The sequence below is a fragment of the Euleptes europaea genome, chromosome 16, assembly GCF_029931775.1.
Source record: "Euleptes europaea isolate rEulEur1 chromosome 16, rEulEur1.hap1, whole genome shotgun sequence".
Lineage (NCBI taxonomy): Eukaryota > Metazoa > Chordata > Lepidosauria > Squamata > Sphaerodactylidae > Euleptes > Euleptes europaea.
In genome coordinates, this window is record NC_079327.1 from 8,555,085 (window position 1) to 8,582,004 (window position 26,920).

Consider the following 26,920-nt stretch of genomic DNA (forward strand, 5'->3'; position numbering starts at 1 on the left):
GGCTGCCTTAATTTGCAGGAAGAAAAGAGGCAAATCAGCTTACTAAACAAAAACAACAGAGAAATAGCCGTCCCATAATACTTTATATCTGGAACTACCAAGTAATGTATTGGTTCACCTATCATAGTAACAGAGGACCTGATTGGCAGATAGGGTTTCCAGGTCCCTCTTCACAACTGGCAGGAGGATTTAGGGACAGAGCCTGAGGAGGGTGGGGTTTAGGGAGGGGAGGGACTTCACTACCATAGAGTCCAATTGCCAAAGCGGCCATTTTCTCCAGGGGAACTGATCTCTTATCGGCTGGAGAGCAGTTGTAATAGCATATCTCCAGTCAGTACTTGGAGGTTGGCAACCCTATTGGCAGAGGATCTCCAAGCTACCTGTCCCAGCCCTGCCACTTGACAGGTAACTATTTATGGGTTGCTTTATTCTAGATAGTATCTAGCAACCATTGTTCAAGCCTTCAGATAATTCACTAGTTGGCTGCTAAAATATACTCCATTAAGGAGAGCCCTGGGAGAACATTTGAAAGCCATGGAAAGCCACTCCCCTGCTTTAGGTGGTTAAAAGTGGGATCCGAAACAAAGTTTCACCCTTCTAAGGCCAGGGTTGCCCTCCACTGACAATCTGTGGCTGCGTTTTGGGGTGGAGCCTGGGCAGGGAAAGTGTCTCAGCATTCCCAATGCTCTAGGAATTCCCCCAATGTCTATGGGTTTTACCATAGAGATTGGGGAACTTCCTAGAGTGTCACAGATGCCATGATGCCACTTCTGGGTGCTTATCTAGATGTGCTGTTTTCCCTCCCTTTTCCTCCCACTGCTCCATCGATTCAGCATGGGGAATGAAGTGCAGGAACGGAAGGTTGCCTGCTGTGGCAGGCAACCTGGTAATCCTAGGTGTAACTGTAATGTAAAGAGTGTGGAGGGGAATCTTAGACTTGCCTAAATCCACACAAGCACAAATGAAGAAATGTGACCAAATGTAAAGGCAGTACAAAAGACTATCAAACAACTACAAATTCATAATAGCAATCTGAAGCAGGCCTACTTAGAAGTATGTCCTATTTGATTCAATAAGCCTTACTCTCAGGAAAAAGTCTTCTTAGGATTGTAACCGACATTACCTAGAGTGACCCAGAACTCAAAGACAAAGTATACATGTTTGCTGCATAAAATGTCAGGTTAAATCCTGGTTGAAAAGACATGGGAAAGATCTGCGTAGACACCTACGGTCCATCTGAATAGACAATACTGGGTGGAGATGGACCAATAATCTGACTCCGTATTAAATAGCTATAGACGTACCCTGTTTCTCCTTGACAAAAAACAAAATGAAAAACTGATTAAAGAAACAGTATATAAAGTAAAATCACTACATCTTCTATTGCTACCATTTGCATAATGGGTGAAGAAATGTTTACAAACCGTATAGGACAGTACAGTAGCAGCATTTGTTTTGACCCGTCAAGTAATGAACACATTGCTGATTTGCCGCAGCAAGGGAGAAGCCCAGACCAGAAATGCACTGCAAGACAGGGCTCAGGATGGAAAGGGAACCGGCGTTGCTGACAGTACTTGGTACCACATCCCAATGGCAAAGAAACAAAGGAGGGGCCATGGCTCAATGGTAGAGAATCTGCTTGGCATGCAGAAGGTCCCAGGTTCAATCCCCAACATCTCCAATTAAAGGGACTAGGCATGTAGGTGATGTGAAAGACCTCTGCCTGAGACCCTGGAGAGCCGCTGCCAGTCTGAGTAGACAATACTGACTTTGATGGACCAAGGGTCTGACTCAGTATTAAGGCAGCTTCATGTGTTCATGTGCTCAAAGGAAGGGTGGGGGGAGAGATTACATCAGCAGCAATCAACCAGGCAAACAAAACGATGAGCTCAGGGATAATGTGCATTTGTATGTGTTCTTCATGAATATTTTACAATGGAGCTTTGTGTGGTGTAGTGGTTAAGAGTGGTGGTTTGGTGCAGTGGATTTTGATCTGGAGAACTAGGTTTGATTCCCCACTCATCCATGTGAGCAGCAGAGGCTAATCTGGTGAACCGGGCTGGTTTCCCCACTCCTACACATGAAGCCAGCTGGGTGACCTTGGGCTAGTCCCAGCTCTTACAGCTCTCTCAGCCCCACCTACTTAACAGGGTGTCTGTTGTGGGGAGGGGAAGGGAAGGTGATTGTAAGCCGGTTTGATTCTTCCTTAAGTGTTAGAGAAAGTCGGCATATAAAAACCAACTCTTCTTCTTTTTTTAAAGATCCATTAATAGAGCCAAAAAAGATCATCTGGCATTAAAAAAATGATCTTCATGAATGTTTATGATCTACACTATACAGCAAAACATAATCCTGTAAGCTTCCTTTCTTAGTGCTGCAGAACAAGAACTTTTGACTCATACCAGAGTATAGCTGTTCGCTTGGATGATGTGCAACATAACTGGAGCTGTGCATCCTAAGCAGCATTGGCCAAAGAAGGCAGAGTATAAATTCAATCAATCAATCAATCAACTGTCCTACCTCTAACTTGTTACAGGCTTTGACATAGTAGAGCACATGAACTATGGAATTAGTGTGGTACATATGCAGAAATATTCAATGTAAAACCAAGCTACACATATGAACTACAAACTATACAGCAGAGGCTTAAATTTCCTTTTAAAAGGAAAGAAAGTCTTGATATTCTTTGCCAGAGGCTTGTGTTTCTGAATTACTCTGTCAAAGATTTCAGTGTCAGTGCAGATTTGCTCATAGCACTTTCTGCCTTTTTCTGTGACCTTTCCCAGCCTTTTCAATGGCTAGAGAGCAAAGCCTTTGCAGCACCTCCTGTATTTTTTAGGCTACAGAGCAGAGTGTTCACTTCCTGCCTTTCCAATGACTTCAGGTACAGAAATGCTCTCCACCCTCTATATTCCAAGGGCATATCATGTTAAGATGTAATGATGTGATGTAAACAATATATTGTATTTTAAGATTTTAACATGAAAACATGATGCTTTAAATTAATGAATAGGTTCAAAACCAGAGACTAGGACCCAAACCTTGCATCTGAATGTGATTAAGTTTCAGAACAAACTCCAGAACAGATGTTGTTGTTTTTTCACGAAAAAAATTAATTTTCTCTTATATTCAACACTAATCTTCATGTTAGGGCAGTGAAACACACAGTGTTACACACATGAGAGGGAGGGCATCTTGGCCATCTTCTGGGCATGGCGTATGGGTCACTGGGGATGTGTGTGGGGGAGGTCATTGTAAATTTCCTGCATTGTGTATGGGGTTGGACTAGATGACCCTGGTGGTCCCTTCCAACTCTATGATTCTATGAAACCGTGGCATTAAAAATAACTTAAATTGATACATGTCTCTTCACTGCTTTCTGCAGGCACAGGATTTGATTTACAGAGGCAAGGAGGATGTTAGTAGAAATGCACTTTAAAGAAACTTGTGACTGGCTCAGTATGGCTGAACATTGCTCTCAATCACTCTGATGTGAATGACATATCATTCATGACATATCATTCATGACATTTAGTAAAATCAATCAAAAGATCTCCAAGGCTATGTACTGAGAAGCTTTGGGCCATTTTCTTGGTGTCTTTCCTTGGGCAAAACAGTTCAGTCTCACTATTACAGTAAAACATTTTGGGAGGTATTGTGCTGTCAGATGGTAAATACCGAGCCATGAAAGTAAGGGAGAGGCAGAGAGAACACACCCTTTTCTGAATTAGTCCTAAATATGTCATAACAAGAAATACTAGAATGACAACAAGCTCCCAAAATACTCCACGTACGTAGAACTTTATCAGATAGCCTCATATGTCGAATTCTGAAGTTGGCCCTAAGTTGTGGATCAAAAAATCCACACAACAGGGCCACACAGAGATAGAAGAAGAGGGGGAGGGGAGGGGGAGGCGGTGGAGGAGGAGTTGGTTTTCATATGCTGACTTTCTCTACCACTTAAGGAAGAATCAAACCAGCTTACAACCACCTTCCCTTCCCCTCCTCACAACAGATGCCCTGTGAGGTGGGTGGGGCTGAGAGAGCTCAAAGAGAGCTCCTAACCACCGCTCTTAACCACTACATGCAACTCATTCAGTTTCATAATGAATCATTGAGACCTATCCGATTCTAGAGGTAAGGAGCTAAAGCTGAAAGACAAATTAAATACTTCCTGAAGGAGGACTTGTGTGTGTGCCCTCAAGTCACAGGTGACTTGTGGCAGCTCTGTCGAGTTTTTCAAGGCAAGAGAGGTTCAGAGGCGGTTTGCCATTGCCTGCCTCCGCGTCTGCTGGGAGAGTTCTGAGAGAACCATGACTGGCCCGAGGTCATCCAACAGGCTTCATGTGGAGGAGTGGGGAATCAAACCCAGTTCTCCAGATTAGAGTCCACTGCTCTTAATCACTACGCCATGCTGGCTCTCGGACTTTAACTGATTGTCTTCCATAAAGATGTTGTCATGCTTTATCCCTTAAGGTTGGTAATCCTCGGAACTATTTGGTTTTTATCCCTGACCATTTTTGTCCATGACAATTTCCAAATGTCAAGAATATCATCGGAAATAGTACTTATCCCCCTCCAACCATATTTCCCTTTTTTAATTTGCTCCCGTCACGGTGGTGCATTCCTTAGCTGCTCATTTGAGAATGTATCAAATCCAAAATCACTAAACCTTTGACTGATCACCGCAATAAACAGACTGAACTATAAATATTAGCAAGCAAGCATATAAACCCACACTCTTGGTTCCTTTCAGTACATGAATCCTTTCCAAAGGTTACAACTGAAGTAATCTTTTGGAAACCTTCAGGCCAAAATCTGGAGTCTCTCGCTGAAGCGAGTTTCTTGTTACATGAAATATTCACAAACAATTTTCATGCTTTCTTCTCTGTGCTTAGAAGAAATCTTCCCAAAAAAAGTCCTATTCAGCACATGGATTTGGAGGGTATATTAAACTTTTATCCTCCAAGTTTAAAGTTTCATAAGCCTTAAGATTATAAAATTTTAACTTGGAGGTTGAGATTCTGAAATGTTCAATTTAAAAGTGAGCACCTAAGTATATGTCTCCCAGAATGGAAAAAAAAAGTTATTTCCCTCACATCTGGTTTATGGGCACCCTTTTCACTCTTTTATTTCATACTATTTTTCATAAATATTTGAGAAAGTTGAAATGAAAGCTATAATCTAGGAGTTCACATTAGTACAAACTGTCAAAATATGGCAGCAGAAATGGATTTTTAATGAGATCTACAATAGAAGTAGTCTTCAAGGGTTGTCAATTTTGGATTATTGGTGGATATCCATAACCCATGTTTACACCAGCAGAAAATCTCCAGGGGCTTTAAGGATCCTTCACATTCTGCTTTCACATGAAGAGAAAACTCCAACCTTGTTCTTCAATCATATTTTCTCTACCTTGGATCACCTCATCCGATCCTGAATATAGATTCAAGATTCAGAGCAAACTGACTTAGAACAGCTGGGTACTACCGTCTACTAAGTTCATTCCTGTCCTCCTCAATGGCTCTGTTTTGGTTGGCCCCCACCATATGAGGTTAGACGGGTGGTGACCCGAGAAAGGGCTTTCTCAATAGTGGCACGAAAACTTAGCAACTCCCTCCCCAGGGAGAGTAATCTGTCTCCCTCTATCGGTGTCTTCTGCCAGCAAGCGAAGGCTTTCTTGTTTCGCTACGTGTACTGGTTATGGTCATGAGTAGGGTTGCCAGCATTGGTTTGTGAAATACCTGGAGATTTTGGGGGCAGAGCCTGAAGAGGGCAGGGTTTGGGGAGGGGCTTCAATGCCAAAGAGTCCAATTGCCAAAGTAGCCATTTTCTCCAGAGGAACTGATCTATATCGGCTGGAGATCAGTTGTAATAGCAGGAGATCTCCAGCTATTACTTGGAGGTTGTTGGAGAAGGCAGCACATGGCTCAATAGTAAAACTAAAGTAAACCCAAATTGGGATATATGTATGAAAAGAACTGCAAGGGTGATTAATTCTAAACCAAAACAATATTAATACACCAACATCAAATAATTAGCATACATCAAATCATGCACAGGAGCTTGAGGGAGGTCATATAATCTGTGTTGGAATGCACACGGAAACCTCAAACTACAAACAAGGTGAATAAGGATACAATGTATACAATGTTACAATGTATAAACCTCAAACAAACTGAAAAAATGGATACAGTAAAGAAAAGTTGAAACAAGCCTCACCAGGCTTATATACAATGTATATAAGTTGCTTATATACAACTTTTCTTTACTGTATACATTTTTTCAGTTTGTTTGAGGTTTATACATTGTAACATTGTATACATTGTATCCTTATTCACCTTGTTTGTAGTTTGAGGTTTCCGTGTGCATTCCAACACAGATTATATGACCTCCCTCAAGCTCCTGTGCATGATTTGATGTATGCTAATTATTTGATGTTGGTGTATTAATATTGTTTTGGTTTAGAATTAATCACCCTTGCAGTTCTTTTCATACATATATCCCAATTTGGGTTTACTTTAGTTTTACTATTGAGCCACGTGCTGCCTTCTCCAACAGTCTCCACTAGTTCCAGCATAGGTTATCCTCTTTGTTTCTAGATTACTTGGAGGTTGGCAACCCTAAAAACATAGCTGCTGGAAGGGGTTTTTTTTAATTAGGAAAAGTAAGCTACAATATCAGAACTTAAAAATAAATTGGAAAATTTCAGGCAACAATAATGGTAGTTTTGTGCATTTAACAAGAGACATTGGGGAAGATGCAATGTGGTACTTCTACCCCGTTTGAAAGCTTTTTAACGAACCACTCTTTCAAAGAGGAGTTTGCTGTAACTTGATTCCCAGGGGTACTAAATCCCATTAAGTGTGCATCGGCACAAAACGCATAACAAGATTGAAATATGTTCGTAGGGAGCCATTATACATTTATTAAAAAAAAAAATAACCGTCAACTTGTTAAATAGGGCAAGAAGCCTACTATTCTCTTTCCATCTAAGGCTGACTGTTACATAAATCCTTAGCAGCTGTCAATGATAATTGCAATTACTACCAACACATTTTCAACGGTTACACACTAGGGTTTTATATTTTTATTTTAATGGGCCAAATATATATACACACACTTTTAAACATTGTCTCAGGAGGATCGTTTGGATGAAATCAAGAAGATCTAATTTTGGACTTCCAGTGATGAAATAAATATTTTCATTCCATTAAATCCTCTACATAGTTTCCCATGAAATACTCAGTACCCTCCCTAGATGGCAAAACTGTGTCTGGAATGCAGGATCTGGCCATAGTCTCCATTAGGGTTGCCAGCTCCAGGTTGGGAGATACCTGGAGATTATGGGGGTGGAGTCTGAGGAGGGCAGGGTTTGAAGAGGGGAGGGACTCCAATGCCCCCTGGAAAAAAAAGTCCAGGATTGTAGCATTGTGAAGCCTCTGCGACATAGGACAAGCAAAAAGATACTCACTAACTGGATTCGAAAGCTGAATCCAAGCTATGAAATGGGCCAGAGCTGAACCCTGAAGGAGGCACAAGGCTAAACAAGGCGCAGCCACATGCTTAGCTCCGGGGAGGGGCTGTGGCTCAGTGGTAGAGCATCTGCTTTGCATGCAAAAGGTCCCAGGTTCAATCCCCGGCATCTCCAGTTAAAGGGGCTAGGCAAGTAGATGATATGAAAGATCCCTGCCTGAGACTCTGGAGAGCCGCTGCCAGTCTGAGTAGACAATACTGACTTTGATGGACCGAGGGTCTGATTTAGTATAAGGCAGTTTTATGTGTTTATGGAGTGGGACCGTGGCTTAGTGTTAGAGCATTTGCTTGGCAAGATGTCCCAGGTTGAATCCCTGGCATCTCCAGTTAAAGGGACTAGGCAAGTAGGCGAAGTGAAAGACCTCCACCTGAGACCCTGGAGAACCACTGCCAGTCTGAGTAGACAGTACTGACTTTGATGGACTGAGGGTCTGATTCAGTATTAAGCAGCTTCTTGTGTTCATGTAACTCCTTCCAAACATTCAGTAGAATTAAACCATGTCCTGATGTGACAAAGTTCTACATTTTCCTGGCCCCGCCATCAGCAGGCAACAATTGGGAGCATCAATGGGGGGAAATTGTTATTTGGGGAGACAAAGAAGTCCTATAAGACATTACGGAGGGACGAGTTAACACATACAGCCTAGGGTTGCCAACCTCCAGGCGGCATCTGGAGAATTCCCACTATTACACTATTACCTATCCAGGTAACAGAGATCAGTTCACCTGGAGAAAATGGCTGTTTTGGAAGGTGGACTCTATGGCATTATACCCCACTGAAGTGGCTCTTCTTCCCCAAACCCCACCCTCCTCAGGCTCTGCCCCCAAAATCTCCAGGTATTTCCCCACCTGGAGCTGGCAACCCTAACACAGCCACTGTTTTCTGGCCAAGACTGGCATGAAATCCTGATTGAGATCTGCATGTCCCTTATCCCAGCCCAACCTTCTATTCAATGAACCACAAAGACCTAAATCTCATCCTGTGTGTGTGTGTGTGTGTGTGTGTGTGTGTGCTTTTAATTATGATAACAGGCCAAAATAGAAACTTTCCAACTTCTAAAAATGTAGCGACATTTTCAAGATTGTTGCACAGTAGAAAAAAGAAACAAAGATACTTGATTTCAATATGAACATTCCCATCATTAGAGGCAAACACCTCTCATTTCCCTGTAATCTTGATATAATGAGACCAATTTATGGTCGTCTGAGAATTGCACCTCAATTGCAAAAGGATTGCTCTATCAATCAAAGACAATACAGATTAAGAAAGCTGCACTTGGCAAACCAAAACACCTGGCACCATCAAAATTGTATTGAAGGTAGGGAAAGACAAAGGGCGCTTTCGCATATGCCAAATAATGCACTTTCAATCCACTTTCAATGCATATCACAGCTGGATTTTACTGTGGCCTTTTATGCAGGGTCCATTCTGCTCCTTGCTCAATGCTGATTTTTTAAATCCGCCCTTTAAAATGACTATTCTCGGCCCCGATGCAAGAGGAGAAAGTCAAACAAATTCCACCCCACCCCCGCTCGCCTGCTCCTTCATTTGCATAGCCATTAGCAAAAGTCATTTGCATAGCTAAGCCACGGCTGGGATTCTGCATGCTTCCTTCAGTGAATGCTTCAATGCGAGAGAGGAGAAAATACAAACGGTCGCATTAAAGGGGCTCTTAAGAAGTGCTCGGTTCTGGACTTATCCGGAGCAGACTTTGGTATCTGGGGCAGGGGTTGGGAGCAGCTGAGCTGCCTCGCTCTCCCGGGTGCGGCTCCTGGAGGGCTTCACCAGATTGGGCCGGGGGGCCGACCGCTCCCGGCCATTCAGGTGGGGGCCAGGAGGCTATTGCTGGGCAGGAGGGGGAGGCTTCGCCCTGCTCCCTCCCCCACTTCTCCACATATGTCCTGGCGGCCCCACCCATCACCTCAGTCTGTCTCCGATTTTGGCCCACCCTCCCTCCCTAAGGGCTATAGGGGGTGATGTTATGCTATATTTGACACAACTAAGGCGGTTGACGCATGGGGCTGGATGGGTTTTGATGGGGGGAAGCGGCCTGCGTGCCCCTTCCTCCAACTGGGGGACCCCAATAAGGGGTATTGGGGGAGGCCAAGGGGTTGAGTTGCCGCAAAGGGGGTGGCGGGTTTGGCCTCTACCTGAGTGACGGGGGAACACCAAGTGGCGCAAGCCCCGGCATATCCCACATACCGTCATCCTCTACTACTCCCAGCGGGACCGTATCCCACATACCGTCATCCTCTACAACTCCCAGCAGGACCGCTGGGAGTGCAGGCCTGCATCAGTTCACAGCGGGCCGGCTGATGCCCCCATCTAGCCTTCCCATGCTTCAGCAATGCGTCAATAACATTGTTGCCATTAATTTTAGTTGTGGCCATGTTTTTCCCCAATATGAAAAATGTTTTCCAATAAAAAAATAATGTTCTTTGTTAATAAAATTGTTATGTGTTTATAAAAATTTGAATAGTAGCTTACTTAAAGCAATTCCCAGCCCAATAGCCCTCGGACAGCAAATGCGAAGCAGGTATGTGCCGGCTTCGCAGTGATGTCTGGAATGACCGTGCTGCTAATTACCAAGCATAAATGGCCTGTGTGGCAAGCCATTGTTAAAGGGAATTGAAAGTGCATCGTTCAGCATGTGTGAAAGTGCCCTAAGAAAGACTATTTGGTTCCAGAGCACATTCAATCCCTCTAAACGTGTGAAGCTGCCAAATATCCAGAAAGCAAGAATATTCTAAAATTGTGCACATGGGAACTTGCTGGGTGACCTTGAGCCAGTCACACACTCTCGGCCTCGACCCTGGCAAGTATTTGGATGGGAGACCTCCAAGGAATAATAGGGTCATGATGTGGAGGCAGGCAATGGCAAACCAGTTCTGAACGCCTCTTGCTTTGAGCCCCCCACCAGGGGGTCACCATAAGTCAGTTGTAACTTGACAGCAAAAAAAAACAAAAAAAGAAAGAAAGAAGAAAAACAGATGTCTCCATAAACAGAGGGAGCTCAGCAGGTAGGGTTGCCAGGTCCCTCTTCACCATTGGCAGGAGGTTTTTGGGATTGAGCCTGAGGAGGGTTGTCAAAGTGACCATTTTCTCCAGGGGAACTGATCTCTATTGGCGGGAGATCTGTTGTAATAGCAGGAAATCTCCTGCTAGTAACTGGAGGTTGGCAATCCTTCCAGAAGGGTATAATGCCATAGATTCCACTCCCCCTCCCCAAAGTATCCATTTTCTTCTCCAGATCAGAGTTCACCACTCTTAACCACTGCACCACACTGGCTCTCTAGCAGAGCTTTTAAACTTTTTTCTCTAGCAGGGCTTTTAAACTTTTTTTCAGAAATTTAACATATATTTACTTACTGTGATATGACCCATGCTCACCGATAAAAACCACTAAAAGCTTGTTTCCAGTAGGCTACACGTTATTTTTCTTCCCCAGTTGAAAATGTAACAAAACTCTAAAGTGGTTTCTGTCGGATGAATTCTCATCTAATCATCTGCATGATTCAAACAAGTTACAGTCTGGATGTATTAGTAGACTGAAATATTTAACACCGTATCTTGTTTATAATCAGATACCAGAAAGGACAGAATCATCTTTGCCTTTGTGTTACTCTGGAATATTTACAGCCCCTTCCTGAGATTTTGTCTAAAACTTCATAAGAGGTGGCGTGACCTCCCTGCCAGCGTAAGTGTGTGTAATCACGGATTTACACGCACTTACGCTGGCGGGGAGGCCAGTCCCAGCGGTGGCCGAGCGCTGCAGGACCGTGCCTTGCCCCTCCGCTGGCACAGTCTCTCTGTGGCTTAGGCCAGGGCGTAGAGTGGCCATGCCAGCACAGGGGGGCATTCCAGCGGCGGGCTGGGGGCAGGAGTGGCGGTTAGGCGGCTTTCTATTCCAGTTTGGCCCGGTACGCCAGCACCGGGTACTGTGGTGCTGTGCTTGCTTTTTAGCAGGCGCAGCCTCGCTGTTCACTATGGGGCGAAAGGCCTCGGTTAAACAAAAAAAAAAGCCACAAAACGGCTTTTTTTTTGTATAACAGCTTACGCGAAACGGCTTAGGAGGAGGTGCAGCTGTGCCTCTTCCCCACCGTCTGCGTATGCCGTCAGCTCAGGAATGGGCTGTTAGTTATTCACTTTTTATTTGTTTGTTTAGACCTCTTTTTGTCTTCCCAATGGGGGCCCAAAGTGGCTTGCATTGTTCTCCTTTCTCCCATTTAGTCCTCACCACAGCAACCACCCTAAGAGGTAGGTTAGGCGGAGAGAGTGTGACTAGCCCAAAGTCACCCAGCGTGGTTCTGGGGCAGAGTGGGGATTTGTACCTGGGTCTCCCAGATCCTAGCTTGACACTAACCCCAATACTCTTCTGGATCTGAATAATGGAGGGACCCATCCTGGTATCATATGAACACATGAAGCTGAATTATACTGAACCAGACCTTGGTCCATCAAAGTCAGTATTGTCTACTCAGACTGGCAGCAGCTCTCCTGGGTCTCAGGCAGAGGTCTTTCATATCACCTACCCACTTGGTCCCTTTAACTGGAGATGCCAGGAACTGAACCTGGGACTTTCTGCATGCCAAGGCAGAGGCTCTACCACTGAGCCACAGCCCCTCCCTGCATATTACCCTTTTCCATCTGCACATTCAAGCTTTCACTGTAATTAACCCAAGAATTTGCATGCTACACTGCCTAACATATATATTTCTGCACACACACACACACACACACACACACACACACACACACACACACATGAAATTGCATGCTACACTGCCTAGAAAATATATGTACTTCTACAACTGTCATGTAAATTAGCCTTCTGTTACTGTAAACAATACTTGTTTTGACAGTGATGAATCAGTATGAAAACCAATGCCATAAAGAAACTTATCCCAAAAGATAAGTGATACAATATATCCAGGGGACAATCTTACGGAAACATTTTGGAAGTCCATCATTACTGTACATTACATTCATGACTCCTACAGGTTGGGAGAATGTTCCTTGAGTTAGTTTCGATGCCTTGGAGTGCAAGCCATCATTTTTATTTCCCACCTGGAAGGAATGACTGAGAAACGTTAGATTGAGCCTACTGGCTTATATGTGAAATGCAGGGGTGGGGGAGAGACACCTGTCTTGCATCAGCTGACTGCATCTGGCATCAGTGTTGTATGAATCCACTCTCAAGGTAGAACTACATATTTGGCTGCCAGGGGGAGACTTCCAGTCTGTGCTTCTTAAACATGCAAGCCAGAGCCAAGCCGCTTTTGCAGGGCAGACACGGCAAGCCAGAAGGCTAGTGCTCATTCCTGCCCGATCAGCTACATTTCTGCTGCAATTCCTAGGTTCAATCCCTGGCATTTCCAGTTAAAGGGACTAGGCAAGTAGATGATGTGAAAGACCTCCACCTGAGACCCTGGAAAGCCGCTGCGGGTCTGAGTAGACAATACTGACTTCGATGGACCAAGATGGATTCAGTATAAGGCAGCTTCATGTGTGTTCATGTGTTCACTCTCTTCTGCCCTGGCTCTGAAGTTTCAATGTCCTTTCTATAAAAAGGCCTCCAGAACTGGACACAATATTCTAAATGGGGTCTGACCAGCACGGTATACCATGGTACTATCACATCTCTTGTTCTAGACACAATGCATGTGTTAATATACCCTAAGATCAAATTTGCTGTCTTCACTGTTGCATCACACTGGCTACTCATACCTGGTTTGGAAGCAGGGCTGGAAATCTCTTGGCACTAAGCTGTTTAAAAATCAGATACTAGCACCAAATAACTTTCAATATGTCTTCAACTCTGAGCAGGACTGGTACCCAAATTTTGATTTGGGGGCAGGATTCTTCTAAACATGAGCCCTGTAAGGACTCCTTGGCCTCAGCGGGAAAGATGTAAGCCTGTGCTTCCTGGGGGAACCCACAGGAGCTTAGAAGCTCTCAACTTTGGACTGGTTGTGCCTGTCAATGCCAAACAATCAGCCATCTTTTCACAGCCCTGCTTTTGAAAGTCAGCCACCAGAGAAGCACAATAAATTCGAGCCTGTTAAAGTCAGGAGAAGAAAATGGGAACAAAGTTTCTGGCCTGTTAGTCCTATATAGCGAGAGAAGCAAAGACATTTTCTCTGTTTGGATCTCGCAGCAAAAGAGAACGCAAACAGATGACTGCAATACATGGAATGGACAATATTACAGTTATTAGTAGCTACACTGTTGGATGCCTTCTTAAGCATATACACTTAGAAATGTCCCACTGAGTTCAGTGATACTTCTCCCTAGTGCATGCATATATGACTGCAACTTTACATCCTGATCTTCAGCATCTTTACTCTGAAAAACAATGCAAACCCAAGCAGAGTTATGTCCTTCTAAGTACATTGATTAGGATTGTTGAAGATTCTGCTGCTAGCCCTGTGAAATTCAATGGGAGGTGTTCCTTAGTACAGAACGTTGCAACCTCAGACAATCATAGAATCATAGAGTTGGAAGGGACCACCAGGGTCATCTAGTCCAACCCCTGCACAATGCAGGAAATTCACAACTACCTCCCCCACACACACCCAGTGACCCCTACTCCAGGCCCAGAAGATGGTCAAGATGTCCTCCCTCTTATGAACTGCCTAAGGTCATAGGATCAGCATTGCTGGCAGATGGCCATCTAGCCTCTGCTTAAAAACCTCCAGGGAAGGAGAGCTTACCACCTCCCGAGGAAGCCTGTTCCACTGAGGAATCGTTCTAACTGTTAGAAAATTCTTCCTAATGTCTAGATTAAAACTTGAAGTGCCATCAAGTCCCAGCTGACCTGTGGCGATTGGTTTGCCATTGCCTGCCTCCGCATGGCCTGAGAGAGTTCTGAGAGAACTGTGGCTAGCCCAAGCTCGTGAAGAAGAAGAAGAAGCAGCAGCAACAGCAACAGCAACAGCAGCAGTGGCTTTTTATATGTCCACTTTCTCTACCACTTAAGGCAGAATCAAACCAGCTTACAATCACTTTCCCTTCCCCTCCCACAACAGACACTCTGTGAGGTAGGTGCGGCTGAGAGAGCTGTGACTAGCCCAAGGTCACCCAGCTGGCTTTGTGTGTAGGAGTGGGGAAACAAATCCAGTTCACTAGATTAGCCTCCGCCGCTCATGTGGAGGAGAGGGGTATCAAGCCCAGTTCTCCAGATCAGAGTCCACTGCTCCAAACCACCGCTCTTAACCACTACACCACGCTGGCCATTTATGCATGGCTGTTTCCTTGCGGTTGCCCCGCCGACTACTTTGGGGCTTTGCTTTGATGATGCTTGCATTTCCCAACTGTCAGAGGTCGCTTCACTCTTCCCACATGTCTCTGCGCGTTTTGCCTGTGTCGTCTGGATTTGTGTTCAGCCAGCATCCAGAAAACACGGGGGAAATGCACAGAAATGTGAGGGGAGAGTGAGGCAACCCCTGACAGCCTGAAAATGCAAGAATAATCAAAGCGAAGCCCCGAAGTAGTCAGTGGGGTGAACATGAGGAAACAGCCATGCATAAATGGCCATAGTATTATACAAGTTTGACAACAAAAGATGGGCTTTGCAGATGGGCTTTACAGATGGGCTTTACAGTAGTCACAGGCTGCAATCCTAAAACATATGGGACTTTCTTCCGAGCAGACCTGCTTAGGATTTTTTTCCCACAGCAAGTCTTGATTGGAAAGGTACACTGCTGAGCTGTTTCTCATGCCATTGCCTCTGGCAGCTAGCTTTAAAGAAAACAAAACTCCCATTTGGGAGAAAGAATTAGTTCTCAGGAAATCAGGCATTTATCCAAAGCTCGCTACTTTTTAGGCATGTCACTTCAGATGAATTGCAACCTAGATCTGTAGCCTGCCCATTCCCATAGCTGAAGCCAAATAAAGCCATAGCTCGACAATTCGGGATGTGTTATATTCATGCTAGGTGTCTACAGTGGATTAAACAATCTCAGGAAAAATTATGTGGGACAGAACAGAGGAATTTCCCGGACATGAACACATGAAGCTGCCTTATACTGAATCAGACCCTTGTCCCATCAAAGTCAGTATTGTCTACTCTGACTGGCAGCAGCTCTTCAGGGTCTCAGGCAGAGGTCTTCCACATCACCTACTTGCCTGGTCCCTTTAAGTGGAGATGCTGGGGATTGAACCTGGGACCTTCTGCATGCCAAGCAGATGCTCTACTACTGAGCCACAGCCCCTCCCCTCAGACAATGCACATCTCACAGCTTTAGTTTCACTGTTTTAAATTTCAAACACTCTTTCTCTCCCTGTATGTTGTTTTGACTTTTCCCCCCACCCCATTTCAAATCTAACCACCCTTCCCCTCCCTTCCCCCTTTTAACAATAAACCTTTTTGTAAAGGCATGTTTGGGCTTCACTTAGTACAATCTATTTCTCTGGGATATTTTTTCTTAATCTCTTCCCTATGTGCTTGACTGCATGGGTGCTACCAGGTTGATTATAAGTTAGTTTGTTATTGCTCTAGTATTGCTCTGGAAGAGTACCTTCCTAGCAGGTCAGTCTAGAGGTTCTCTGGAGGTCCAGAGCAATGGCGGCGGGTCACCAGTGTACTTTCCAGGGAACCCTTGGTCTAAGGGAGTTTCCCAGCAAGGAAAGTCACCATTTCTCCCTTCCTACTGTAACAATGGGATTTGCGACAGGATTTTCAGGACAAGTCCAGGTACAATGACTTCTAAGAGTCAGCTGGCACCCTATGTACAGAAGCAGCACCCATTCAACATTCAAAGCACTTTTCCAATCCATTGACATCCCTACAATGGGATTGAAATGCTTCCTGAATTCTTCCGTTGGAGTTCAGGAAGCATTTGAGTCCCACCTTAGGGATGTGCAGCTTCCTCCTACCCAAGTTTACTTGGACCATAGTTCCACTGAACTCGCTAAGGCTGCGATCCCCTGAATGCTTACCTAGTAGTATGTAGTACTAAGTCCCACTGAACACCACAACACACTGAACACCAAGGATGCATGCAAGATTGCTGCAAGGTTGCAATTCCATGCACATCTGGGAGAAAGACTCACATCCACGTGAACATGCCCCAAATTAATGGATCAGGTTTTTCATTCCCCCTCCTCCTCAAATATACATAGAATTACAACCTTAAAGCTCAGTCCTATTGACATGTACCAAGTCTGGGAGCTTGTCTTGGCTGAACTTGGTTGAAATTAAATCAGAAGAGTTTTTGGCTAAACATTAGAGAGAACTTCCTGACAGTTTGAGCAGTTCCTCAGTGGAACAGGCTTCCTTGGGAGGTAGTAGGCTCCTTTTCTTTGGAGGTTTTTAAGCAGAGGCTAGATGGACATCTGACAGCAATGCTGATTCTGTGAATTTAGGCAGATCATGACAGGGAGGGCAGGAAGGGATGAGTCAGTGTTTGGCTCTCCTGGTCCTTTCTTACATGCTGATTGCCACTTTGGGGTCAGGAAGGAATTTTCCTCCAGGTCAGATAGGCCAAGGATCCTGGAGGTGTTTGCCTTCCTCTGAGCATAGAGCAGGGGTCACTGGGGGGTGGGGTGGGGGGAGGTAGTTAGGAATGTCCTGGGTTGTGCAGGGGGTTGGACTAGATAGCTCTTGAGGTCACCTTCCAGCTCTACATTTCTATGAACTTCTGTAAATAAATATAATAAAGAAGTCCTCAAGTTCACAAGGAAATGGGCTATAGGGGATGGATGGGACTATGTACTGATCCATGTATGGACTTCCAGCCACCCTGTGCACAGGATAAAAAGTGCTGTTGGTAGACCTTGCAGGTAGCCACGTTGCACCAAAGCAAACTCCTCAAACAAATGCCATGCAATACTATCAGAAGACCCTCTTTGGAAAGTGAGCTCTTTATCAAGTGGAGGGGGGGGGAGGTCATTCTCTGTGTGTGTGCCTTTGTACAATGTGCATTATTTAAGACCAAGCCAAAATAGTGTAAAACATTGTGCAAGCTTTGAAGTACACCAGAACTCTCATCGTATTAGTATTTTTACGGGTGTGTGTGGAAGCAATGTGCATTCCCTCCATTTTTTTGTTGTACCATATTTACTTGAAGGAGACCCTGACTACAGGGTGTCCCCCTCCCCCAAAAAGTTATACACACAACAAATACCTACTTGGCACTACTGTACATTTTATGCGATTGTACCTTGCTTTGCCTTGGATGGCCCAGGCTAGCCTGATCTTGTCGGATCTCAAACATTAAGCAGGGTCAGCCCTGGTTAGTACTTGGATGGGAGGCCAACAAGGAAGTCCAGGGTTGCTGTCAAAAGGTCTTGAAAACTCTATGGGATCGCCATAGGTTGACTGCGAGCCCATAAGGCTTTCAAGACAAGATCTGTTCAAAGCAAACCCTAGACTTCCTTGGCAGTCTGTGTGTGTGTTAAGTGCCCTCAAGTCGTTTCGGACTCATGGCGACAATATGAATCAAAGTCCTCCAGAATGCCCCATCTTTGACAGCCTTGCTCAGATCTTGCAAATTGAGGGCTGTGCGCCCAGCCAAGTACCAACCAGGGCTGACCCTGCTTAACCTCCCATATTTATTTATTTTTTTATGAAAGGGGGTGGTGGACCTAGTTTTGCCTTGGAGTCAGTACTCTGTTCTTCAGCAGGCAGCCCGAAGAAGAGTTCTGGCAAAGCGGAAAGTTTGCACACTGGGATGGCGTCCTGGGGGTTGATATGAATAATCAAAAGTGGGACTGAGGGTGGGAGGGGGTTGCGAGATCGCAGGGCGGGCGAGCGCTTTGGAACCAACCCTCTCCGAAAGGTCGTCCCCCTACCCAGCCCTACCTGTCCCCCGCCGCCTGTCCCCCGCCGCCTTCCGAGCCCGGCACCGGCTCCGCCTTGACCTCGCGCAGCACCAGCGTGGTCTCCTGCGGGCGCGTCCAGTCGTGCCCCCCCTCCAGAGACTCCACGTAGAAGACGGTGCGGGGAGCCGGCGGGGGGTGTCCAGCCTGCTGGGCCAGCCCATGGAGGAGCCGGGTGGCGGGCAGCGAGGTCCCATTGAGGGGAGACGCCGAGGAGGCGGCGGGGGGCGGCGGCGCGGCGGCGGAGGCAGAGGAAGACGAGGAGGAGGAAGAGGAGGAGGAGGAGGAGGAGGCTTTCTTCCAGAAGGCGCCGCTGCCCCGCTCCTGGCTCTTCAGCAGGCGGCTCTGGCTGGGCCCCCAGTGCTCGAAGCTGCCGCTGTCCTGCTGCAGGCAGCCCCCCGCCGGGGCCGCCGGGTGGCTGAAGAGTTTCCAGCGGAGGCGCAGGATGTGCTTCACGTCAAAGTCCTTCCTGCCCGAGCTGGACATGGCGAAGGGCTCCGGGGAGGGGGCGAGGGGGGCGCCTCCAGAGCCTTTGCTGGGGAGCGGGGGAGGAAGAGGCGGAGGGCCGAGACGGAGAAAGAAGGTGCGCCCCCCCCCTTAAAAAAAAAGAGAGAGGGGCGATGCGCAAAAGGGGCTCCCCCCTGCGCAGACGACGGAGGCTGAGAAAAGTGCGGATGGGCGGCCGAAGGGAAGGCGCGCTGTCCGCGGTGCTGAAGCGTGCGGCGGCCGCCTGGAGTTGTCCTTCCCCTTCAATCAGCCTGTCTTCTCCGGGCTGCTGTCCGTGGTGCTGAAGCCGTGCTGCGTCCGCCCGGTCTTCTCCCTCGCGTCCAACCAGCCAGGCGGCTCCCTTGGCTCCCCTTCGCCGCCCGCTCGCCGCTGTCCGCGGTGCTGAAGAGCGCGGCCGGCGCCTTCGGGGGTCCCTTCGCCGCTGTCCGCGGTGCTGAAGCTTGCGGCGGCCGCCCGGAGTCCCCTTCCTCTCCCAACCAGCCCGGGGGGCTCCGGCGTCTCCGGGCTCCCCTCGCCGCCCGCCCGCCCGCCCGCCCGCCCGCCGCTGTCCGCGGTGCTGAAGCGTGTGGCAGGCGCCAGGAGTTATTCCTCTCCCTCAACAAGCCAGGGGAGGAGGGAGGCGGGGAGGCGGGAGGGAGAGAGGAGGAAGAATAACGCATTAAAGTTGCACAGCCTTGAGGACCGCTTGGCAAGATAGATAGATAGATAGATAGATAGATAGATAGATAGATAGATAGATAGATAGATAGATAGATAGATAGATAGATAGATAGATAGATAGATAGATAGATGGATAGATGGATGGATGGATGGATGGATGGATGGATGGATGGATGGATGGATGGATGGATGGATGGATGGATGGATGGATGGATGGATGGATGGATAGATAGATAGATAGATAGATAGATAGATAGATAGATAGATAGATAGATAGATAGATAAAGAGCAGGAGACCAGGCAGAGCTTGCTTTTATAGTAGAAAAGGGCAAGAGCCCAGTAGCACCTTAAAGACTAACAAAACTATTTTCTGGTAGGGTATGAGCTTTGAGTATCTGAAGAAGTGAGCTGTGGCTCACGAAAGCTCATACCCTACCAGAAAAGATAGATAGATAGATAGATAGATAGATAGATAGATAGATAGATAGATAGATAGATAGATAGATAGAGAGAGAGAGAGAGAGAGAGAGAGAGAGAGAGAGAGAGAGAGAGAGAGATAAAGAGAGAGAGAGAGATAAAGAGCGGGAGACCAGGCAGAGCTTGCTTTTATAGTAGAAAAGGGCAAGAGCCCAGTAGCACCTTAAAGACTAACAAAACTATTTTCTGGTAGGGTATGAGTATCTGAAGAAGTGAGCTGTGGCTCAAGAAAGCTCATACCCTACCAGAAAATATTTTTTGCTTGCTTTTATAGACAGGCTGGGTTAGATCTCCCTCTCTTGCCTGCCCGGCTGTCAAGGTCCTCGCTACACCCTTGCCTCTCCCCCTGCTGCCTCCTTGGCGCCTCCCTCCCATACCCTGTCAATAAATTAGGCAGATGTTCAGAGTAGGCTTGGGTTGTTGGATGCCCCTCAGGTGAAGGGCCATCCTTTGGAGGCGGAAAGGGAGTGGGGTTGCCGGTCCTTCTTGCTGGATATCTCTGCTCCTTATAATTCACAGTGGGTAGCCGTGTTAGGCTGTCTGCAGTAGTAGAAAAGGGCAAGAGTCCAGTAGCACCTTAAAGACTAACAAAAATATTTTCTGGTAGGGTATGAGCTTTCGTGAGCCACAGCTCACTTCTTCAGATACAGCTAGAATGTGAATCCAGATGGACTTAAAGACAGATGGATTCACATTCTAGCTGTATCTGAAGAAGTGAGCTGTGGCTCATGAAAGCTCATACCTTACCAGAAAATATTTTTGTTAGTCTTTAAGGTGCTACTGGACTCTTGCCCTTATAACATAATGTGTGTGTGTGTGTGTTTGTGTGTGTGTGTGTGTGTGTGTGTGTAAAGTGCTGTCAAGTCGCAGTCGACTTATGGCGACACTTTATGGGGTTTTCAAGGCAAGAGACTAACCGAGGTGGTTTGCTAGTGCCTTCCTCTTTATAGCAAACCTGGTATTCCTTGGTGGTCTCCCATCCAAATACTAACCAGGGCTGACCCTGCTTAGCTTCCGAGATCTGACAAGATCAGACTATACCATGCTGCCTTCCCTCCCTAAAACATAACACACACACATTTCCACAAGGTACACACCCGTTAGCCGAATTGCTCTTTAAATGGGGAAATTAGCTTGAGCAATCGGAAACTACAATATTTATATAGCGAGATCAACCAACTATACTAGAGCCCATTATCTGTGACCTTTGAAATCAAGACAGAGGCAAAAGGATTCCAAATTAATAGTGTTTATGTAGTCAATCATTCAATGGTGCAACACAAACATACAGAGAATCTAATAAATCAAAAGGTGATAGAGTAGCGACAGATGCCAATATGGCAGGATCGTTGGTGGGGAAATACTTTACTGATCTTGTAGAGGAGTTGTCCCAAATTCCAGTAGGCTAAGATAGCAGAAAATAGAGTAAAGGCGAGGGCAAGGGGTTCCCGTAGACTCGGCCAGCGAGGCGGGAGGGAGCGTGGTCAGGCTGCGCAAAACCAAACCAACACAGTAATGACGAGTATGCCAGGAAAGACCTAAGGTAACATAATGGGCTGTGTGCACCCGAGATATACAGTTTTTCTGGGGGCGGGGTTGATTGGATTACCCCTCCTAGGTTCCCAGGTGACAAAAGATGACAAAACGATTAATGTTCGGCTACCAGGGTGGGGTGGTGAGAATTTAGCAATCTATTCTAATTCCAGTGGCTTGTACAACCCGGGAGAAACCGGGAGATTCTTGCTGATGGGCTTAACGATCCTGAAACAAAAGGCGTGATCATAATAATGTCCAGAGATCGTGATTTCGCATAGCTGGAAGAGCGAGTCATCGTTATCTTAATGTCTCTGAATGGCTTAGCTTAAGCAGTTCGATGTTGCAAGGGAGGGGAAATGCAGATGCAGGCTACATGCTTGTGCGCTTTCTCTGACATGGCTTCTGCTGGAACAAAGGAGACCAGGAACATGGCGTCTCTCAGGCTCTCTGGAGGTTGCTCTGGCCTCGGTCTCTCAGCTGCCGGCTGCTCAGAACACACAGGAGCGGTTGTGTCAGTTTCGCTGGCGCGCGGGCAAGCCTTCCCTGTAGCGTTTAGGGCAGGCGCTCGGCTGGAACAGGGCGCACACGTAGACTGTTTGTGGATGCCATGACCAGTCCAGGAGATAGGCAATCCATTTGCTTACACACCTGATTGTTTCCTTTTGAACCAGGTGTTTGTTTTTTTTTAATAGAGAGAGATGTTGGCAAGCGTCATCCCATCCAGAGTGCAGGTTCAGGGTGACACAGCACCTTAAGGATGGGCTAAAATCTTGACAAAGGGTCCTTGAGAGCCAGCATGGCGTAGTGGTTGACAGTGGTGGACTCTAATCTGGAGAACTGAGTTTGATTCCCTGCTCCTCCACATGAGTGGCAGAAGCTAATCTGGTGAACAGGGTTGGTTCCTCCACTCCTACACATGAAGCCAGCTGGGTGACCTTTGGCTAGTCATAGCTCTCTTCAAGCTCTCCCAGCCCCACCTACTTTGCATGAACACATGAAGCTGCCTTATACTGGATCAGACCCTCGATTAATCAAAGTCAGTATTGTCTACTTAGACCAGCAGTGGCTCTTCAGGGTCTCAGGAAGAGGTCTTTCACATCACTTACTTGCCTAGTCCCTTTAACTGGAGATGCCGGGGATTGAACATGGGACCTTATGCATGCCAATCACTGAGCCACAGCCCCTCCACATAGTCTGATTTTTCAGAAGAACCCATATTTTCCCACCAACTCCCTGATACAATACGCTGACCAAATTCTGTTATAAACAACTAACAGTGGAGTCCTGAGTGGAGCTACACCCTTCTAAGGCCATTGACTTCAATGGACTTAGAAGGGGATAACTGTTCAGGATGTCACTGTAAAACTAAGTGGACTTATGCTCTGAGACTGCATGTCAAATCACTTTGTTTAAAATGCATTACTTGACATTGATATATTTATGCGAAGTAACCAGAAAAAACTCCTTAAAATTAACAGGGTTGGTTTTAATTTTTACAGTTGAATCCAAGAGTGGTCCTTTGAATTTGGCAGAATCTGAAAAAGCACATCTTTAGTTAGGTGTGATATTGCTACTGACCTTATCAGTGTGTTTGATGTCTTTCCCTGACATCCTGGAAAGGAGATATTGAACAAGGGTGGGAGATCTAACATCACTGCAGCTTTGGATACACATATGTGTTTGTGTGTATGTGTGTGAAGATATATAAAGCTGTCCAGCTGAGTGTCTTCCAACCTCATCGCCATGAAAGAGTAAAGCTGCACTCTGTACTCTGAAGATAGTGAGAGCCAGCGTGGCGTAGTACTTAAGAGCGGTGGTTGGGAGCGGTGGGCTCTGATCTGCAGAACCGGGTTTGATTCCCCACTCCTCGATATGAGTGCCGGCCCCATCTGGTGAACTGGGTTAGTTTACCAACTCCTACATATGAAGCCGAGCCCCATGGCGCAGAGTGGTAAAGCTGCAGTACTGCAGTCAAAAGCTTTGCTCACGACCTGAGTTCGATCCCGACGGAAGTAGGTTTCAGGTAGCCGGCTCAAGGTTCACTCAGCCTTCCAGCCTTCTGATGTGATGTCATCCCATGGGTCAAGCATGACCCAGTGCTTGCACAGGGGAACTTTACCTTTACGTATGAAGCCAGCTGGGTGACCTTGGGCTAGTCATAGCTCTCTTAGAACTCCCTCAGCCCCACCTACCTCACAGGGTGTCTGTTATGGGGAGAGGAAGGGAAGGTGAGTTTGAGTCTTCCTTACGCCAGTTCCTTAAGTGGTGGAGAAAGTCGGCATATAAAAACCAACTCTTCTTCTTCTTTCAGAGGGTAGCCGTGTTAGTCTGCAGTAGCACAGCTAGATTTGAGTCCTGGAGCACCTTAGAGATCAATTAGATTTTCAGGGTGCAAGCTTTAGAGAGTCAACACTCACTTTGTCAGATAAGAGATGGAAAAGATCTCAATTCCAACTTGCAGCTGTCAAAGAGAGTTTGACTCTCAAAAGATTTTCAGGGTACAAACATTTGAGAGTCAATGCTCATGTCATCAGATAGGAGGCAGAAAAGATCTCCATTTCAACTTGCATCTGACAAAGGGATCATAGAATCATAGAGTTGAAAGGGACCACCAGGTTCATTTAGTCCAACCCCCTGTACCATGCAGGAAGTTCACACCTCTCTGGGAGTTTGATTCTGGAGAACCAGGTTTGATTCCCCACTCCTCCACATGAGAGGAGGACTCTAATCTGGTGAACTGGATTTGTTTCCCCACTCCTACACATGAAGCCAGCTGGGTGACCTTGGGCTAGTCACAGCTCTTTTAGCGCTCTCTCATCCTCACCTACTTCACAGGGTGTCTGTTGTGGGGAGGGGAAGGGAAGGTGATTGTAAGCCGGTTTGATTCTGCCTTAAGTGGTAGAGAAAGTCAGCATATAAAACCAACTCTTCTTTTTCTTCTTCTTCTCAAAATATTTTCAAGGTACAAGCTTTTGAGAGTCAACGTTCACGTCATCAGATAGGAGGCGGAAGATATCTCCATTCCAACTTGTATCTGACGAAGGGAGTTTGACTCTCAAAGCTTAGACCTTGAAAAACTTGCTGGTCTGTAAGACCGGATGGGAATCTAGCTACTCTTCATTCTGGAGACCAAAACCAAGCACACATTGCTGAATGTAAAGAGATCTCTGACAACAGCTCCATTATCACATGCTTTTTAGGTCGCTTCCAAGGCATTTCCAACAGCCATAAACTAAGAATGTGCTACCACAAAACAGCAAGTTGAAGAGTGGCAAGCCGATCAACCATATGCTAAGTGACAGATGCAAAGTTACAGGTTACAGACTTCTCCTGTGAAAGGTGTTCCTTAGCCTTCTGGCTCTGTCTCCTTGCAGGCAGATCTGCCTGCCTGGAGCTGGGAGGCATCTTGTAGGAAATGCACACAGCAAGTGTACCACTTGGTTTTGGGCTGCCACTTTAAGGTCAGCAGGTGATACTGAGCCCTGGGAAGGCTCAGTGGCAACAAAGACATTTGCCTAGGGACGTTTGCTCGCCTAAGGGAGAGGGTTGCTAAGGTCGTGCTATGCAACAAGGATATAATTACAGAATGAATGGCTCCGTGGGTAGGAGAGAAGCCGGGGGAACTGCGTGGTGTGGCATCAGCTTCCAGCTCGTAAATCATCATCTAAAATGCATGAAAGACTGTAGGCAATAAAAGGAAACACAGTGGCAGCAAAACCAGTTTCCTGGCTGAAATTTGGCAGGGCGGTCCTCAACAGCGTTATACCCTTCTAAGCCCATGCACTTCAGTGGATGGGGAAGAGTGGAACTCTGTTTGGGATTGCACTGCGAGGGAGGGAGGAATAAATTCTCCTGCATGGGAAAAGAAGGTACAATTCAGGTTTGAAGTCTCCTTTTTGGGTTTAAAGAAGTTCTTGTGCTTCCTTTCGAGCGCAATCGAAAGAGCACCGCACTAGAACTGTAGGGACTGCAGTCTGTCAGAACAGCTTCCCTCTGTTAGGAATATTTGTGCTCCTTGTTTGTGAAGAACTTGTATGCAAATCACAGACATTTTTGCACCCAAGTTAACAGTTCTGGCTCAGTTTTGACTTAGAGCCAGGATAAGAACATAAGAACATAAGAAAACACTGCTGGACCAGACCAAGGCCCATCAAGTCCAGCAGTCTGTTCGCACACTGGCCAACCAGGTGCCTCTAGGAACTTTACAAACCAGATGACTGCAGCAGCATTATCCTGCCCGTGTTCCACAGCCCCTGATATAATAGGCATGCTCCTCTGATACTAAGGAGAATAGGTATGCATCATGACTAGTATTCATTTTGACTAGTTGCCATGGACTCCTCCACGAATATGTCCAGTTCCCTCTTAAAGCCTTCCAAGTTGGCAGCCATCACCACATCCTGGGGCAGGGAGTTCCACAATTTAGCTATGCATTGTGTGAAGAAATACTTCCTTTTATCTGTTTCGAATCTACTCAATCCAGTTCTTAGGCTTCTGTTAAGGGTTATACTCTTCCCTAGACAAAACTATGTATTTTAACAGAACAAGAATCCAGGTCACAAGGCCTATTTTCAAGGGAAGGAAAATCACTACTGTGCATTTTAAGTATTGATTTATGCCATAACAACTAGATCACAAAATCCTTTGTGCTGTGATTTTTGTTCTTGGTATTCAGTGGTAAAACAAGACAAAAAGCCCTTTTAAAAAACAAATAGTAAAGACATTGTTACCCAACTGCTCAATCTCCTGTTCCAGGCACCACTTAAATGAATGGAGGTTCTTAAGCATCATGGTACTCTTCCACAGCTCCCATTCATTTCCGTGGTGACTGCATAAAAGATCTCACTGAGGGATCTTATCCTGAGCAATTAGCTGTGAGAGAAGATAGCTGAAGGATTGCAGGTCCACTGAAAACCCTTAGGAATGCTCCTAAGCAGATATACTCAGAAGGAAGTGCAATGTTATTCAGTGGGGCTTACTCACAAGGAAAGTGTATTTTGGTTTGCAGCCTTTGGGACCAAACTTACTTAGTTTTGAAGGCGGTATTTATTTATGAAAGGTAAAAGTCAGACACATTTCCATATCCCCTTTTTGCTGGGTGGTAAGAGAAAAAAAGTAATATGCAATTTCAGAAGTCTGCACATTTTCCCCCTCAGGAAAGAAAGAAAGAAAGAAAGAAAGAAAGAAAGAAAGAAAGAAAGAAAGAAAGAAAGAAAGAAAGAAAGAAAGAAAGAAAGAAAGAAAGAAAGAAAGAAAGAAAGAAAGAAACCTGCAAGGGCTGAAGTTAGAAAAGGGTACATAGAGGTGAAACAGAAAACTACAGAGAACCCAAAAAGAAATGGAAAAAGAAAATCTTCCTTTAAAAGAGAAAAAGGAGCAAGA

The 26,920-nt window shown here is 46.0% G+C and overlaps 1 protein-coding gene across 1 annotated transcript in view; it reads right to left on the bottom strand.

The window, feature by feature from the left end:
* Window positions 1–18,844, bottom strand: part of KLHL1 (kelch like family member 1) — a 136,576-nt gene extending 117,732 nt beyond the window's left edge. The window contains exon 1 of the mRNA XM_056861830.1: window positions 18,342–18,844. Within this exon, the coding sequence (XP_056717808.1) occupies window positions 18,342–18,844 (503 nt within the window). The remainder of the gene's footprint in view (window positions 1–18,341) is intronic.
* Between the last annotated feature and the right edge of the window lie 8,076 nt (window positions 18,845–26,920).